Source organism: Vicugna pacos, chromosome 10 (assembly GCF_048564905.1).
Source record: "Vicugna pacos chromosome 10, VicPac4, whole genome shotgun sequence".
Lineage (NCBI taxonomy): Eukaryota > Metazoa > Chordata > Mammalia > Artiodactyla > Camelidae > Vicugna > Vicugna pacos.
The window spans coordinates 66,734,093-66,747,877 of NC_132996.1; the positions used below are offsets into that span (position 1 = coordinate 66,734,093).

At 50.5% G+C, this 13,785-nt stretch overlaps 2 protein-coding genes and 1 non-coding gene across 11 annotated transcripts; 1 reads left to right on the forward strand and 2 right to left on the reverse strand.

Annotated features, from left to right (window-relative positions):
* Nucleotides 1-170: 170 nt before the first annotated feature.
* BSCL2 (BSCL2 lipid droplet biogenesis associated, seipin) lies at nt 171-12,505 on the reverse strand. 8 transcript variants are annotated; one of them, XM_072970129.1, is made up of 12 exons: nt 12,419-12,505; nt 9,179-9,398; nt 7,425-7,741; nt 6,192-6,273; nt 3,186-3,329; nt 2,042-2,176; nt 1,746-1,843; nt 1,196-1,337; nt 984-1,050; nt 723-809; nt 542-622; nt 171-405 (listed from the first exon to the last, which is right to left on the reverse strand). In XM_072970129.1, exons 2-12 carry the CDS (start codon nt 9,269-9,271, stop codon nt 263-265), a joined length of 1,389 nt encoding a protein of 462 aa, XP_072826230.1. In that variant the 5' UTR covers nt 9,272-9,398; nt 12,419-12,505; the 3' UTR covers nt 171-262. The 8 variants fall into 8 exon arrangements, with proteins under 8 accessions (XP_072826230.1, XP_072826231.1, XP_015103880.1 ...); XM_072970130.1 differs by lacking the exon at nt 12,419-12,505 and adding an exon at nt 11,918-11,942; XM_015248394.3 differs by lacking the exon at nt 12,419-12,505 and adding an exon at nt 11,229-11,367 and having other exon boundaries at nt 723-803.
* GNG3 (G protein subunit gamma 3) lies at nt 4,224-11,286 on the forward strand. Of its 2 annotated transcripts, none has more exons than XM_072970135.1 (4): nt 4,224-4,240; nt 9,787-10,007; nt 10,396-10,495; nt 10,773-11,286. In XM_072970135.1, the coding sequence occupies exons 3-4, from the start codon at nt 10,397-10,399 to the stop codon at nt 10,899-10,901; spliced, it is 228 nt and encodes a 75-aa protein (XP_072826236.1). In that variant the 5' UTR covers nt 4,224-4,240; nt 9,787-10,007; nt 10,396; the 3' UTR covers nt 10,902-11,286. The 2 variants fall into 2 exon arrangements, with proteins under 2 accessions (XP_072826236.1, XP_031546650.1); XM_031690790.2 differs by lacking the exon at nt 4,224-4,240 and adding an exon at nt 8,470-8,807.
* Nucleotides 12,506-13,309: 804 nt separating the features above from the next.
* LOC116285522 (U6 spliceosomal RNA) lies at nt 13,310-13,411 on the reverse strand. Its single transcript, XR_004195236.1, has one exon. It is a non-coding gene; the product is annotated as a U6 spliceosomal RNA (small nuclear RNA).
* Nucleotides 13,412-13,785: the final 374 nt, after the last annotated feature.

Sequence of the window (13,785 nt, forward strand, 5' to 3'; positions counted from 1 at the left end):
CTTAGGCTGATGAATGGAAACAGCTGTGCCTAAACTATTCCAGGGTCAGGAGGCTTCCCCATTGGTAGCCCCTGACAAGACGAGCTCCTCCAATCAGGGGTCGGGGATGCCTAGGGAACACCAGATTTTCAGATGACCCTGAATCCGTTTCAAAGAGTCAGGGAAGCAGCTGGCACGAAAATAAGTTTATTGGGGAAGCCACGGAAAGGGAAAGGGGTCAGGTGGGAAAGGGCTGGAATGTGGCCACTCTGCCCTCGTCCTTTCAGGAACTGGAGCAAATGGGGCGCTGTCGGACAGTGCCTGCAGAGGGTTCAGAGCTGCCCACGGTCTCTGGGGTAAGGGCAGGGGCAGAAGCAGGCAGGTTGGCCTCCGTCAGCAGAGCTGCATCTTCCCAGGAGCCTGAACCTGGGCCAGGGGAGGGAAAAACAAAATCCCAAATGGTAAATTAGATCACCAGGGGCCCTTGCCCCCACCTAGTGTGGCCCCCTCTCTACCCACATGCCACCCCCAGCCCACCTAGGTCCTGCTGTCCTGCACTCACCGTCACTGGCCTCGGGCTCTAGCTCCTCCTCTCCACTCAGGGGCTGCTGATCTGATTTCTCCTCCTCACACGGCTGGCCCTCTGCAGCCCCAGAGGGGAGGCACAGGTCAGACTGGAGGAGGCTGCAGGGGAGGGCTGAGGAGGAGTCAGGAGGGAAGGAGGGAGGGCTGCTGCCCCGTACCTGGCCCCGAAGGATCTGCCTGGTTCTCACCATCCTCTGTAACAGGTGACAGCTGAGTGGACTCCTCCTGGCCTTGGGGCCCTGTGCCTCCAAAGGGGTAGAGGACAGGTCAGGGCTAGGGTGGCTGCGCCTGGATGGCAGGGCCCACTTCACCCTGTTCAGCCCTTCTCTTGAACTTCAGCTCAGTTTATGAGCTTCTGAAGCCTCATACTGGATGGCACAGGAGCCCCCGCTTACCCAGCCCTCAACCATCACCTTTACCTGGCTGAGAGGCAGAGATCCTTCGCTGGCCTTCCTTTCGGGAACTGTCCCTTTTTCGGATGTTCACCTGTGGAGTGAAAACTCCTGAGCAGCAAGGACTGCTTTCCCTCACTAGTGATCAGGGCCCTTCTGCCCCAGCCCCCAACACGCCCCTGCCCACTCCCCAGTCAAAGAAAGATCATGAAGGGGAGAGGAAAGGGGTCCTTTGCAACCTGTAAAGAGAAGCGGTGCCGGGGCCAGATGCCCCCCCACACCCACTGCATGTAGCTGAAGAGCACGATGACGCTGAGGAAGGTGAAGTTGCTGGCGACGCCGATGAAGGCGCACGTCACCGGGAAGTTGTACAGCAGGTACCTGAGGCAGCAGTAGGGACAGGAAGGGAGCAGTAATTACCCTGTCACCGGAGAGCACCGGCCTTCTCATTTCCCAGAAATAACTTCCAGGGCAGGTCACAAGTTTGGCGTAGCCGGCCTCCACCCTCTGCCTCCCACCCACTAAGCAGTTATTCTCTACCCTGGCTGCGCTTTCAAAGAGTCTGCTGGCCAGAGATGAACCTAACAAATCCCAGTTCAGTCAGCCTGGGGGTGGGGCCCAGGCATCAGCATTTTTTAAAAGCTCCCCAGGGAGCTAATGTGCTGATGTGTGGCCAGGGTTGAGAATCTGTGGCCTAAGGAAAACCTGCCGCCTCTGCTTAGGCCCCTCTAACACTTAAGCACAGGCCCCAGGAGAGCTGCCGGGGCCTGGTCTGCGGCGCTTCCTCACCTGAGCCCAGTGAAGTGGGCATGGATGCGCAGGTAGGCTCCGTATAGCTGGACGCGCCTGCTGTGGATCTCGATGATGGCTCCGGTGGTCGGCACATACTGCGGGCGGGGAGGGGGCGCAGAGGTGGAGGGACAGCAGCGTCAGGCCTGGATCCTGCTGCTGTCACTCTTACCAGCCCAATCTGAGGCCCGCCTCCAGCCTCTGTTGCTGTCCTTCCTAACCGAGCCCAGAAGTTCCTCAGGTAAGATTCTGGGTTCATGGAGAGGGCTGTCTCCCAGTCCTCCTTCCCACCTTACCGAGTTCTCTCTGTATTCTGGGTATAGTTCCACCTCCAGGACCTGCTTCTGCTCTGCAAAGCCAAACAGCAGGAGGCTGGAGAAGACCAGCGTGTCCAGCATCTGGAGCAGGTCCGAGCGGTAATGCAGCATCACCTGCCAGGGCCAGGAGGGAGAGGCTAGGGCGGGGTACCCACCCCTCAACCACCCCTGAGCAGGCTGTGAAGGCTGATTCCTCCTCAGGGCCCCTGCTCTCCCACCTTCTTTTCCTCCCACGCCTCCAAATCCCAAATCTTTTTTTTTAAATTGAAGTATAGTCAATCTACAATGTTGTGTTAGTTTCAAGCATACAGCATAGTGATTCAGTTACACATACACACATACATATTCCTTTTCATACTCTTTTTCATTATAGGTTATTACAAGATATTGAATGTAGTTCCCTGTGCTATACAGTAGGTTGGAACTTGTTCCAAACCCCAAGTCTTGACCCAACCATTGCAAACTCTGGAGTGACATCCCTGCCCTGCCCTACTGGACCACTTGTCTCCATACCAATACAACAAAGCCTTCTCTTCTGAGAAACCTTCCTAGGTGAAGCCCAACACTGTCTCTGATCTACCTTTCCCCCAAATGGTTCTGTAATTCAGAAGAGACTGTACGTCTCAGTGTACCATCTGAAGGCTTTATCCCATGTGGACATTCGGGGATTTGCTTCATGATATGGTTCTGTTGACAATTAAGAATGGAGTCTAACATTTATTAAACACCCACTATGTGCTAATAAGCACTTTACATTTCCTTATTGAATCCAAGCTAGTCTTGCTGTGAGTTACTAGTATACTATTTATAATATTTTATAACCAAGAGTTAAGTAAGTTGGCCCTCAGCTAGCATATTTCCAAGTGAGGATTCAAGGCCAGGTCTGCCTGGTTCCAAATAAGCTCCTGTTTTCAGGGAGGCTCTACTCTTTAGACTTTACCCCAAAGCTGGACATGCTAATCAGGTATCTGGGGGCATCTGTCTGGTTTGGTAAACTGGCTCTTGCCTATCCCAATGTGCCCAAGACTTCAGAGCTAGGATGCTTTCTCCTGCAGCCCTACCCAGATACTCTGACATTGCTCATCATTCTCCACACCCTCTCAGACAGGCCATGAATACTTACGGAGCGTGAAGAGGTGGAGATGATTCGGCCGCCTCTGGTGTAGCATGAAATGGTGACCAAGAACATGCCCAGATCTTGATTCACACGAGACTCTGGCAGCTCAAGCTCTAAGGTAATGCGGTATGGCTGGCCATACATCAGCACCTGCCCAAGGTAGCCCCCATCTCTTTTCAAAAAAAGGTTTTTTTTAATGGCACTGGCCCTGTTCCACCTCCCCCCATCCCTCCAAATACTCTGCCACAACCCTAGCCATTAGAAACACAGGCCTGTCAACCTCTCTCATCCCAAGAAGGTGCTGCCCTCTTCTGGTGGCTGGACTCCTCCCACTTCTGAACTCTTCCGTGTCCTGTCTGCTCTTCTGAGTCACTCTGTTCCAGAAAGTCTGTGCCACATTTCTTTTCCAAAGGTGAATTGTCATGTTGCCAACTGGGCCATCTGTGACTCAGGCCTCTGTCCCCGTGAAGCCATCCTCTCAGGCCCAGCCTGTCTTTACTCACATTGTTAATTAACCAAGTGCCAAAAGCACTCACCCTCTCCCTAGCCAGCTCTTGCACAATTTCTGTCACTCCAGACCATCTTTATGTCATTCTGGGTCCCTTATCTTGGTTCTGTTGGTAGGACCCTGAGACACATAGTGGGAAGGCCTCTTCACTGAGATTAACCTCAAAACGTTATCAATTTGCCACCAAACATATCCCAGTTTTTCCTGACCAGTCCTATATTCCTCTAATCCTATATTTAATCCTGCTTGTCCTGTAGCATGAACCCCGCAGGGTGATACCTAAGGATCACAGGGGTGATGGTGAAGCTTTTGGTTTTAACCAAAGAGGGAATGGATTAGGAAAAAAAAGTTTAAAAACACTGCCATAACCCATATTGACCTGGCTCCAAAATCTGGATATGGCTATGAGGACACTTTGAGCGTTTTATCCCTAGTGTAAAAAAGAAAAACACTGATCAAAGTCTTTCTTTTCACAGATTCTTATTTTCAGTTTGAATTATCTCTTGGGAGAAAAATGGATTCCATGAGATTCCTACCCTCCTGTAGAGGCCAGGTAAATCTAAGCCAGTTGTTTCACTGAATTCTTTGAAACAGTGAAATAGGTATTTCTCTGGAGGGGCAGGAGGGATATGGGGAGTGACTGCTAGCTAGCATGGATTTCTTTTTGGGTGATGAAAATGTTCTAATATTGATTATGGTAATGGTTACTCAACTCTGAATATACTAAAAGTGACTGCACTAGGCATTTTGAATGGGTGACTTGTATAGTATGTGAATTCTATCTCAATAAGAATTTATATACATCTTTTCTTTTTAAACCAGTAATTCTGTCCAAATAAACGTCATCTCCTCCAAGGGGATCTACAGACTCTTAACACCAGAATCTTGTGGCTGGCTCCTGCCTTGGTTCACACTTGTCTGTCTGCTGGGCAGATTTACCCTCTTCTCCTTATTTCCTGCACAGTACTCATTCTTCCTTACAGGATCCACTTTGAGCCTCACCATCTCCATAGTCTCACACTGATCCCTCTAATTCTTCAGATTCTTCTGAAATACAGAACCTGCATCTTTGCTACTTCATGCAGTATATAGATTTCTGTAAATTCTGTAAGCTCCTTGAAAGCAGGACTACATCTTGTACTTCTAGCAAGGTGTTACACAGAGTGAACACACTACTTCATTCATTCATTCAAAAATGTTCACTACAAATGACCAAATGATCAACCTGCTTTAATTATCAGGGACTTGGGCCTCATCCTTCGTCTTTTCCTTCCTTCCTCATCCAGCAACCTGGCACCCGATTGTTTTAGGCTCCTTGCATCACCATTATGATCTACAATGGGCAGCCACATAGCTGCATGAACCATCCCAGGCGCAGATGTACTGTGGCTTTGTTTCCAACTTTCTCTCAATATATTCCATTTATTATTATTATTATGACACAGAAACACGCTGAACCAGTGTTTTCATAGAACATACTGTAATCACCTCCAAGTTATTATCCTGAGTAGCAGAACTAAAATGATAAGTCTCTGCCTTGCAATGCCTAACATTCCACCTCACCATTTTGAAATCTCCATCTGGGACCCAATCATCCAACCAGTAAGTGTTCCTGATAGTGTATGGCTCCCTAGTGGTAAACTGGAAGATGTCACAGGATACAGAGTCTCCCAGATTATTTATATTGTCAAGTAAGGCCAGTCTGCACACCAACCCAGGAGACCCCAGACTCTCCCTTCAGAGTGACCATTTATATCTATCCTATGTTTTCTATCTCTAGGTCAATATCCTCCCAGGTACTTTTTTTCCCTTTTTGAGTTCGAGATTTGCAGATACTATTACCAAGTATGACTTTTGAAAAGTTATTTTCAAAAGCTTTTTAAATTCTTAGTAAATCTGACCACTGATTACTTCTCATTGCATTGCTGACTGAAAACTCAAAAAACCCTGGTGATAAGAAATACTGCTAATCCTTCAAGGTCCTTTTGAAGTGTTCTGGGATCCTACCCTTTCTCGGAGCCTCCACCAGCTTGCCTACTAGAGGATGCATTCCCATCCTGCATTTCCCAGGGTTTCCAGGTTTGCTGGTCATTCTGGCATCTGGCCAGTCCTCTAGCACAGTACCCTGTGTAATGGCAGGTTACACATAACTGTCAACAGTTTCATAATTTAACATACTTTCAAAACTCTTGGGTGGATTCCATCCTGGTTCAGTGAAATAGCTGATCTGTTAATTTAGGTTCCTTTAGATCTAAAACATACCTCATCTAGTAGATATGGCCTGGCTGAAACAGTTTAAGAAGGAGAACACTGCTAACATCTGCTGCAGTAAAGAATAATCCACACAATTCATTTGGACTTTAATTGTTCTGTAACCTCCCTTTTCTTGAAAGCCTTCCTCTTAGTCTCTATTACTCAGTCCCTTATCTCCAGGTCTTTCTTAAGCCTTCCTATTTCAAGTCACCAAAGCTGTAATGAAACTTCTCTTCAGCTCCCATACTCACCCGATCACGGCCACCCTTAACCAGTGAGACATTGGCAACAGGGAAGGAGCAAAGTAAGGAGGCGGAGGAATCACAGTCGGTCCTAAATGAGAATGGGGATGATACTCTGCTAAGTGGTCTGCATAGCTCCTTGGCCCCTGGGGCTCCCCTTCCTGCCCCCATCCCTTCTTCCAGAACAGGCACCCTTCTCTCTGTTACAGAGAGAAATGGAGAAGAAATGCAGTCAGGATATTCAAGATACCAAAATATTCTTTAATTCTCTTCCTGCTACTTGAGTTTATTTCCTCTCATTAGAGCAGACACTCTTAAATGGGAATTTATGGACACTTAGTTGAACAGTTTCAGACTCACTTGGGGCGCTTGATAAAAAATGCAGGTTTCTGGGTCCCACCCTACCAGATTCTGATTCAGTAGTTCTGGTCTGAGGCCTTGTTTGAGAAAACTCCTCCAAAGGGATCCACAGATTGTCTTTAAGAGGCTCATGAACCCTCTCAAATTGTAAGCAAAATTGCACATGGGCATGTATATAGGTTTTTATGGCAGGAAGGGCCATAGTTTTCATGAGATCCATGCTTCCTTAAAGTTTAAGCAGCTCTGCCTTTGAAATTACAGCTCATGACCAGAAACACAGGATAGGAGAAAAAAAAACTTTGACCACTGATAATAGTGCCCTTGTCACCACCTCTTGATTGGTCCTGTAGTCATTATTATAAGGGGAGAGAATTTGGCAGGGTCTATAAAATGCAAAGGAATTGAGGCCCCAGGCAAGAAGTAGGACTCTGGGAGTTTATGTACCCAGTCACCTTGTTTTCATAATTTCTCTAGGAGTGGGAGGAAGTAATATAAAAGGTGAACTGCTGCTTTCCTAGTAACTCCTCTATTGAAGGCCAGGTTAGTTCTGAGATGACCCAAGGCACTGGGTTGGCTCAGTAGTCTACCATGCCTTGAGAGAGGTCTGATCCAGCCTAAATAGAGCTGACCCTCATGACAGTCTAGGGGAGGGATTTTTCTCTTCTTTCTAACAAGATTTCAGTAACCAGAGATAGGACTAGCACCCTAGAGCCCTACCAGCCCAGATCTGCCCCAACCTCAGGCTGTGAAAGAAGTCATATAAGCACACTGGGCTCAAGTTTCCTCCTCTGTAAATAACGGGGTTGAACTGAATAAGCTCTAAGGGTCCTTGCCACAATTCTCTCACAGGATTCTTCTACCTTGATAGAAGACCCCTCTCACCTGTAGTAGAAATGCACAGGGCTGAGGTGGCTGACTGTCGGCATGTAGGAATAGTAGAAGGAGCCATAGAGGAAGACAGACACCCAGAGCAGGAGGAGAATGGTACAGAACAGCACCCCAAACTGCAGCAGCAGCTTGCGGGCACGGCCTGCCAGGACGTGGCCCATCTCCTGGGCCCACAGTAAGGCAGGTACTGGTGGGTCATTGACCATGTTGGGGAGTGCAGGGGGTCTGGCCCCAGGTTCAGGCCTTGAGTTCCTAGGTGTTCTGCCACCTGGGCGCCACCCCTGGCCATGGGATGAAGCAGCTGGTGGTTCCTGGAAAAAGACAGAGATGGGGAAAGAATGGCTCCTTTCATGGGGCAGGTGAGGACAAAAGGGACAATCTTACTGGACTGGCTTTGAGGAATCAGAGATAGCAAGACATAGCAGTCTTTGTTAAATAGGGCCTTTCTCCAACTGATTGCGTTTCTCAGCCAGTTATCCCTTCCTTTTCCTTCACTGTGCTCTGTCCCAAGTGCTAGGGTTCCTCAGTTGAATTCGTCCTCCGGTTACCTGGTTCTGGAACAGACCACCTTAATACTCATTCATACCAATATATAACATATAAAGAATGAGCACCTTAGTATTCTTCCAAGGCGGTTTTACACACACGATGACACTGATGCCACACTACGAGGTGGTTGCACGGAGAGAATGCGCGACCTGCCTTTTGAGTCGCATAGCCGGACTCAAAGCCTCAGCGGGGCCCCAACTGCCTCCGCCTGGAGCTCCGCTCGCTCCCGCGCCCCACACCGGCCAGCGTGTCCTGCCGACAACTGCCGCCCCTCGCCAGCCTCCTCAGGCTCGGGGGTGGGCGCGGCGTCTGGAGCCCCCACCCAACCGCACCACCACAGAATCCTGCAAGGTGCCGCCGCAGCTCTGCAGACTCACCAGCCGCACGCGCTGCTGCGGCAACCGCGAGAAGACACTTCCGCTCCCCGGGAAGCACCGCCCTTTCCGCCGGCCGCTTTTGTAGTCCTGGGGGCGGGGCCTCTCCGGGGGCGGGGCCCGGCGCAGGGGGCAGGGCCTTCCAGGCCGCTGGGTTCCCACCTCCCCGCGCCGGGCACTGTCCCTACGGTCCGTTACCCTCCGGTTACCAGACCAAAGGGGACAGGCGCCTCCCTCCAGCCCCCAAGATTTGCCCCAGGGCATGCTGTGAGTCAGCAGCATCTCCTCAGCCAGCTCCTCGAGACCCTCCGCCCAAACCTTCACTACCGGCCATTTAACCCCCGGAAAGGAGGAGAGGCCAGCATCCAGCAGGCGCTGGTTTTTATTGCCCACAGTTCCTTGAATCTGCAGGCGTCCAAGGCAGAGAGCATTCGCCCCAAGAACGTTGCAATCTGTGGGTAGCTGTGTATCTTGCGCGTTGAGTCGGCTATTCTCAGGCCTGTGTTTTGACTCCAGCTTTTACAATGCGTGATTGACCGCCTCCGACCCTAATTAGACTTTGGCTCAGAGTCCCCACAGCGCATTATCTAAACTAGGTCTTGGCAGGTGGCACCTTCTATTTTGTATATGTGTATTCACCCCAAATAAAATCCTTCACAGGATAATGTCAATGTTGTGTACATCTCTGTATTCCCCACAGCACCAAGCACATTTCAGGCGTGGGAGGCAATCTCTCAAACCAACACACACACACACACACACACACAACACACACCAACCGGAAAGCCCATCTATTTCCAGAAACACCCACTGACTTTCCCCTACCTCTTCTTTGTCCGATTCTTTGATCTGGTCTCTGCATGTCTCTTTTCCTCCAGCTTCTCCTTCTTCTCTTTGGTCTGCCATTTCTTTAGACATCTTCCTGATGGACCTCGTTGCCCCTGGATTTTCCACTTGTCACTTGTGGCTAGAATGTTAAGTGGTGATCTAGAAGCTGATACCTGTAGCCCATCATATTTTCCTGGATATGGAGAATGAAGGGTCCCTGGGAGAGAAACGAAGATTCAGAAGCTAAATGCTGTGTCAGAGTAGAGGGAGGAGGGGAGGAGGGGGGCGACTGCCCAGCTGATGTCAGATTTTCAAATGAGCAGGGTCTCCCGCAGCCAGTATGGACTCCAATGCAGGGGCTGTCACAGGTCCAGACCACCCCATTTGAGGGGGGAGTCTGCCTGGGTCTCAGCTCCTTCCAGCTCCTTTGGGGAGGGCTCTAGCCCAGACTCAGGATGCCTGCAACATGGGAAGGACAGGTAATGAGACAGTAACAGTGTGGGTGTGCACAGGGGCTGTAGGCAGCAGCCCAGCTCCCCCACTGGTCAGACAGTTGGTATGCTCCAGGATCTGAGCAGCTCCTTCTAGCATCCTTCATCCTTCAGGTACCAGCCATCTGGGCAGTGCTTGAGCTGCAGAAACTGGGACCAGCCCTGGATTCTACCTGACCCTCCCCAGTAGCCTTCTCTGTATTAGCTGCTTCTGCTGCTGCGTCAGATACTTTCAACTGCAACTCCCTGCAAGGTGGGGCACTCATCTCAGGCAGAAGGTTTTGGTGCACCCCACTGATCCTACTCCTGAGGGCTGCCGCTGCCTGTGGGCTCAGGTGAGTAGGGAGCATCTCGATTTTCTCCTTTTGGGGCTCAAGGGGGCAGATGGGGGTTTTGTGCCCTCAGCAGGGTGGGGCTCTTTCTAGCTGGGGTTTTCACAGCTGGGTACACACATGCCTTGAAGGGCTATAAAGCCTTAAATCATTTGGATGTTTAATGATCTGTGGCCCAGGCCATGTAGGAATTTGGGGAGCATCTCATCCCATCTTTCCATTTCCGTACCTGAGGAAGACAGGGATGGAAAAGACCATAAGAGGGGGGTAAAATATTGGGGCACATGACCCAGCCTTGTGAAGGTTGGTAAGGAGTAAGCATGAAGAGGGGCCTTCAGCTGAGACTGTGCCCAGACCCCATAATGTTCTGAGCTGTCTCTCTTTTCTTCAGGATGAAAGGGGAGACCCCTGTGAACAGCACTATGAGTATTGGGCAAGCCCGCAAGATGGTGGAACAGCTTAAGATTGAGGCCAGCTTGTGCCGGATAAAGGTGGGTGGGGTCCTGGATCACATCAGTTGGCCCAGGTGTATTGTAGGTTCCCAGACCTCGGGGTAAGAGATACTTTCTTTCCTTGACTCCCTGAGATCAGGGGAGGAGTCTTGAGATCTATAAGGAGAGCTGGCCCCAGGCCTCTGTGGGTGATGAGGGAAGACAAGACTGTCCTAAGGAGCCAGAGAGATGACAAAAGATAACCTATTTGGGGAGGGAGGCTGCAGTCCATTTTCAGGGTTTCTGGCTGACAATTCCCCTCCTGACTGTGCCCCAGGTGTCCAAGGCAGCAGCAGACCTGATGACTTATTGTGATGCCCACGCCTGTGAGGACCCCCTCATCACCCCTGTGCCCACTTCGGAGAACCCCTTCCGGGAGAAGAAATTCTTCTGTGCCCTCCTCTGAGCTGTCCTGTCCCTCCTCATAACTCTTCATCTTTCCCTCACCCCAGCCCTTCCTTACTTAGGTCAGTAGCTATAATGAGCTCCTGAGGGTCCCTGAATCCCATCCTTAGCCCTGGCCCAACCCTGTGAGGTTATCTAAAGCACAAAGCCCTCCCTCACCTATCTGCCGTCCCCATTTCCTCACCCACTGTGGCAGGCCCAGAGCACCCCCTAACTCGGGGCACCCTTAGTTCCATCCCCAGAAGGGCTGTCAAACTGCCAGCATCCTACCCGCTTCCCTCTGTGACCCGGTCAGACAATGGAGAGAGGGATGGCTCTCAAGTCTCACCTGGAGCTATTGGAAGGGCAAAGCCATTTGAAGAATAAAGTCATACAGTCTCAGAGGACAGCTCCTGTGTTAGCGTTCTTGGGGGAGAGGATCATCAGTCAATAGATGTGGTGGTGGGTGCGGCAGGTAGAAAGGCTTGCCATAACCAGAGAGTAGGGCCAGTCAAAGCGGGTTAGGCACTGTCTAGGATCGGAGATCCGCGGGGTTGCAGGGATGGCGGGCACGAGAGAGCGTCTCAAGTGGAAGAATTAACTTACAACAGACACTTACAGGCCACGGAGAGCATTCACGCCTTCACACGCACACACACACACGGAGGGCAATGAAGACAAGTGAAATTGAAAACAGATCAAACTGGGTGGATTTAGAGAGAGACTCGGGAGGACAGTCGCAGACCCAAGGAAACCAGGGAAAAGGGAGGAGCTTGGTTCCAGTTCCTGAGAAGGGGCCGGTTTTATTGCTAAGATGGCCGCGCCCACAGCAGATCTCCTTCCAAGATGGCCGCCGCCATGGGACCCGCGCCAGTACGGTGGCCGCACGTCACCGCGTTTCACCGTACAGGGCTGCTCAGCCGGGCCCACACTTAAAATGGCGGCCCCAGGCATCCAGAGTTCTCAATATGGTCCCTTCCGTGCTCATCTGTCTCAAAATGGCTGCCCCTGGCCAACTCAATACCCACTCTTACCCACCCCGAAGGCTGGAAGCCGACGTCCACCCGACCGGGGTGAAAACACACGGGCGACTATAGCCAAGGATTATGGGGCAAGGGGACCCCAGCAAGCACGCGGGTAGCAGGCACCGGTCGCGTGGATCTTATGAGGGAAACTAGGTTTCTACAGTTTGCCTAGTAGAGGCTCCCTCTGGAGCGGAAACAGAAGTGTGAAGACAATGCCCTGCGCCGTTCGTCTCGGGGCGCTGTTCCTTGGTCGCGCCCTGCCCTCCCTAGGAGTTGGATAAGCCCGAAATTGTCCAGTTTGGGCTTCCTGGAAAACCTGGGGCTGGCCGGTCTCGCACTTCCCATTCAGGCCCATTCTGTCACATCCGCCAGGAGCAACGTCCCCGCCCCTGGTGTGCCTATCACCATCGCAGTGGTCCAGCAAGCTGCCTGGCCAGAGGTTTCTTGTCTCACGAGCGCCTCCCGGACTCCCTTCTGGAAGCCTTTTTCCTTCAAGGGAAGGAAATATACATACGGAGGTGGGACCAGGGCCGAGGCAGAGCAGGTAAGTCTCAGGACGTTTGCTTCTTATGCATTGTCAACATTCCTCCCACTCCCACCCCCCACCCGCCCCCAATTCAGGGGTACATCCTTCCGGGGGGAATTCTCTATGTCCGCTCGTGCTGTATGCCGGGATACACTTGGAGGGGAGAAGGGCTGCCTTGTAGTAGGAAAGGGTGACCTGTATTAGAGGTAGCACATCATTTCGAGCTTCCCCACATCTTCCCACAGGAAGACTGCAAGGGAAGGAGAATAGAGACAAAACCAAGGGAATAAAGGGTGCTCTACCAGGAACTGAACTTAGTTTCCTATGATGTTTCTACAGGTTCCAGGGGTACCCAATGAACTTGGGGCACTTTCAGGAATAGCAGCTTTTCAACTGTTGAATTCCTGAGCCCTAAAAGGTCCTGGAGGTATTTCTCTCATTCCAGAGGAAGAAACAGTAAAAGTAACCTGGTGAAGCTCCTGAAAACAGTGAAAGTAACCTCCTGAAGTGGGGAGCTACCCCCCGTTCTGTTCAGGAGCATGCTTAGTTCTTTCTTGGTGCCCATGAAAACTCCTGGGAAGATCAAGTCTGTTTTAACCCCCGCATCCTGACAGTCTCTGGCATATAGCAGGCATTCAAATATCTAACGAATGGGTTGTACTATTTGTACTTAAATGGCAAGCAGGGCATAGAAGGCACTAAAATAACCTCTTCTACGGTATCACAGCGCTGGGCAAATTCCAGAGGAGTAAGTGAAAATTTCCATGTCAGCTCAGACTTGGTAAACAGCTATAAGCGCTCAACAAAATGTAATCTTGATATTAGGTTTAAGGGAGCGGGGGAGCTTTTGCTCAATATTTTTACACACTCTTTATTATGTTCTTAAGGGAACACTTCACCCATCTGCATGTCATCCTTGTGCAGGGACCATGTTTCTCCGTATTGTTCCAATTTTAGCATATGTGCTGCTGAAGGGAGCACTTAATTTTCATATTCATCAGATTGGGGGGAAGGGGACTTAGCGGTTACTAGAGACAAGGTGTGAGCTTTAAGTAACCATTTAAAATCATTAGCCGCAACATTGAGTAACTTTAAATATCCTAGCAGATGGGCAGACACTGAAATCAAGGATAGCCTTTGCGTCCAAGCTGTTAAGTCCCTGGGGTGGGAACCTGTGTCACATAGAGGGAAGAGTTAGAGCAGTATCTAGTTCTGCATCACTACTACTTCAAAACACTGACGTCTTGGACCTGTGGCATCCCAGCCTTAATAAATCCCTCACCATTTATTAGAAGTTACAATCAAGATCAGTTCAGTGCTAGAAATGCAATAGTGCTTTTAATTATAGTTACCTT

What these genes read in the sequence shown, in the direction of transcription:
- BSCL2 (XM_072970129.1), bottom strand. Translation starts at nt 9,271, where the DNA reads ATGTCTAAAGAAATGGCAGACCAAAGAGAAGAAGGAGAAGCTGGAGGA. An exon ending in CCTGTGCATTTCTACTACAG is followed by an intron (nt 6,274 to 7,424) that starts GTGAGAGGGGTC and finishes ATTCTCATTTAG; the next exon opens with GACCGACTGTGATTCCTCCG. An exon ending in TCTCCACCTCTTCACGCTCC is followed by an intron (nt 2,177 to 3,185) that starts GTAAGTATTCAT and finishes TGGCCCTGGCAG; the next exon opens with GTGATGCTGCATTACCGCTC.
- GNG3 (XM_072970135.1), top strand. Translation starts at nt 10,397, where the DNA reads ATGAAAGGGGAGACCCCTGTGAACAGCACTATGAGTATTGGGCAAGCC. An exon ending in CCAGCTTGTGCCGGATAAAG is followed by an intron (nt 10,496 to 10,772) that starts GTGGGTGGGGTC and finishes ACTGTGCCCCAG; the next exon opens with GTGTCCAAGGCAGCAGCAGA.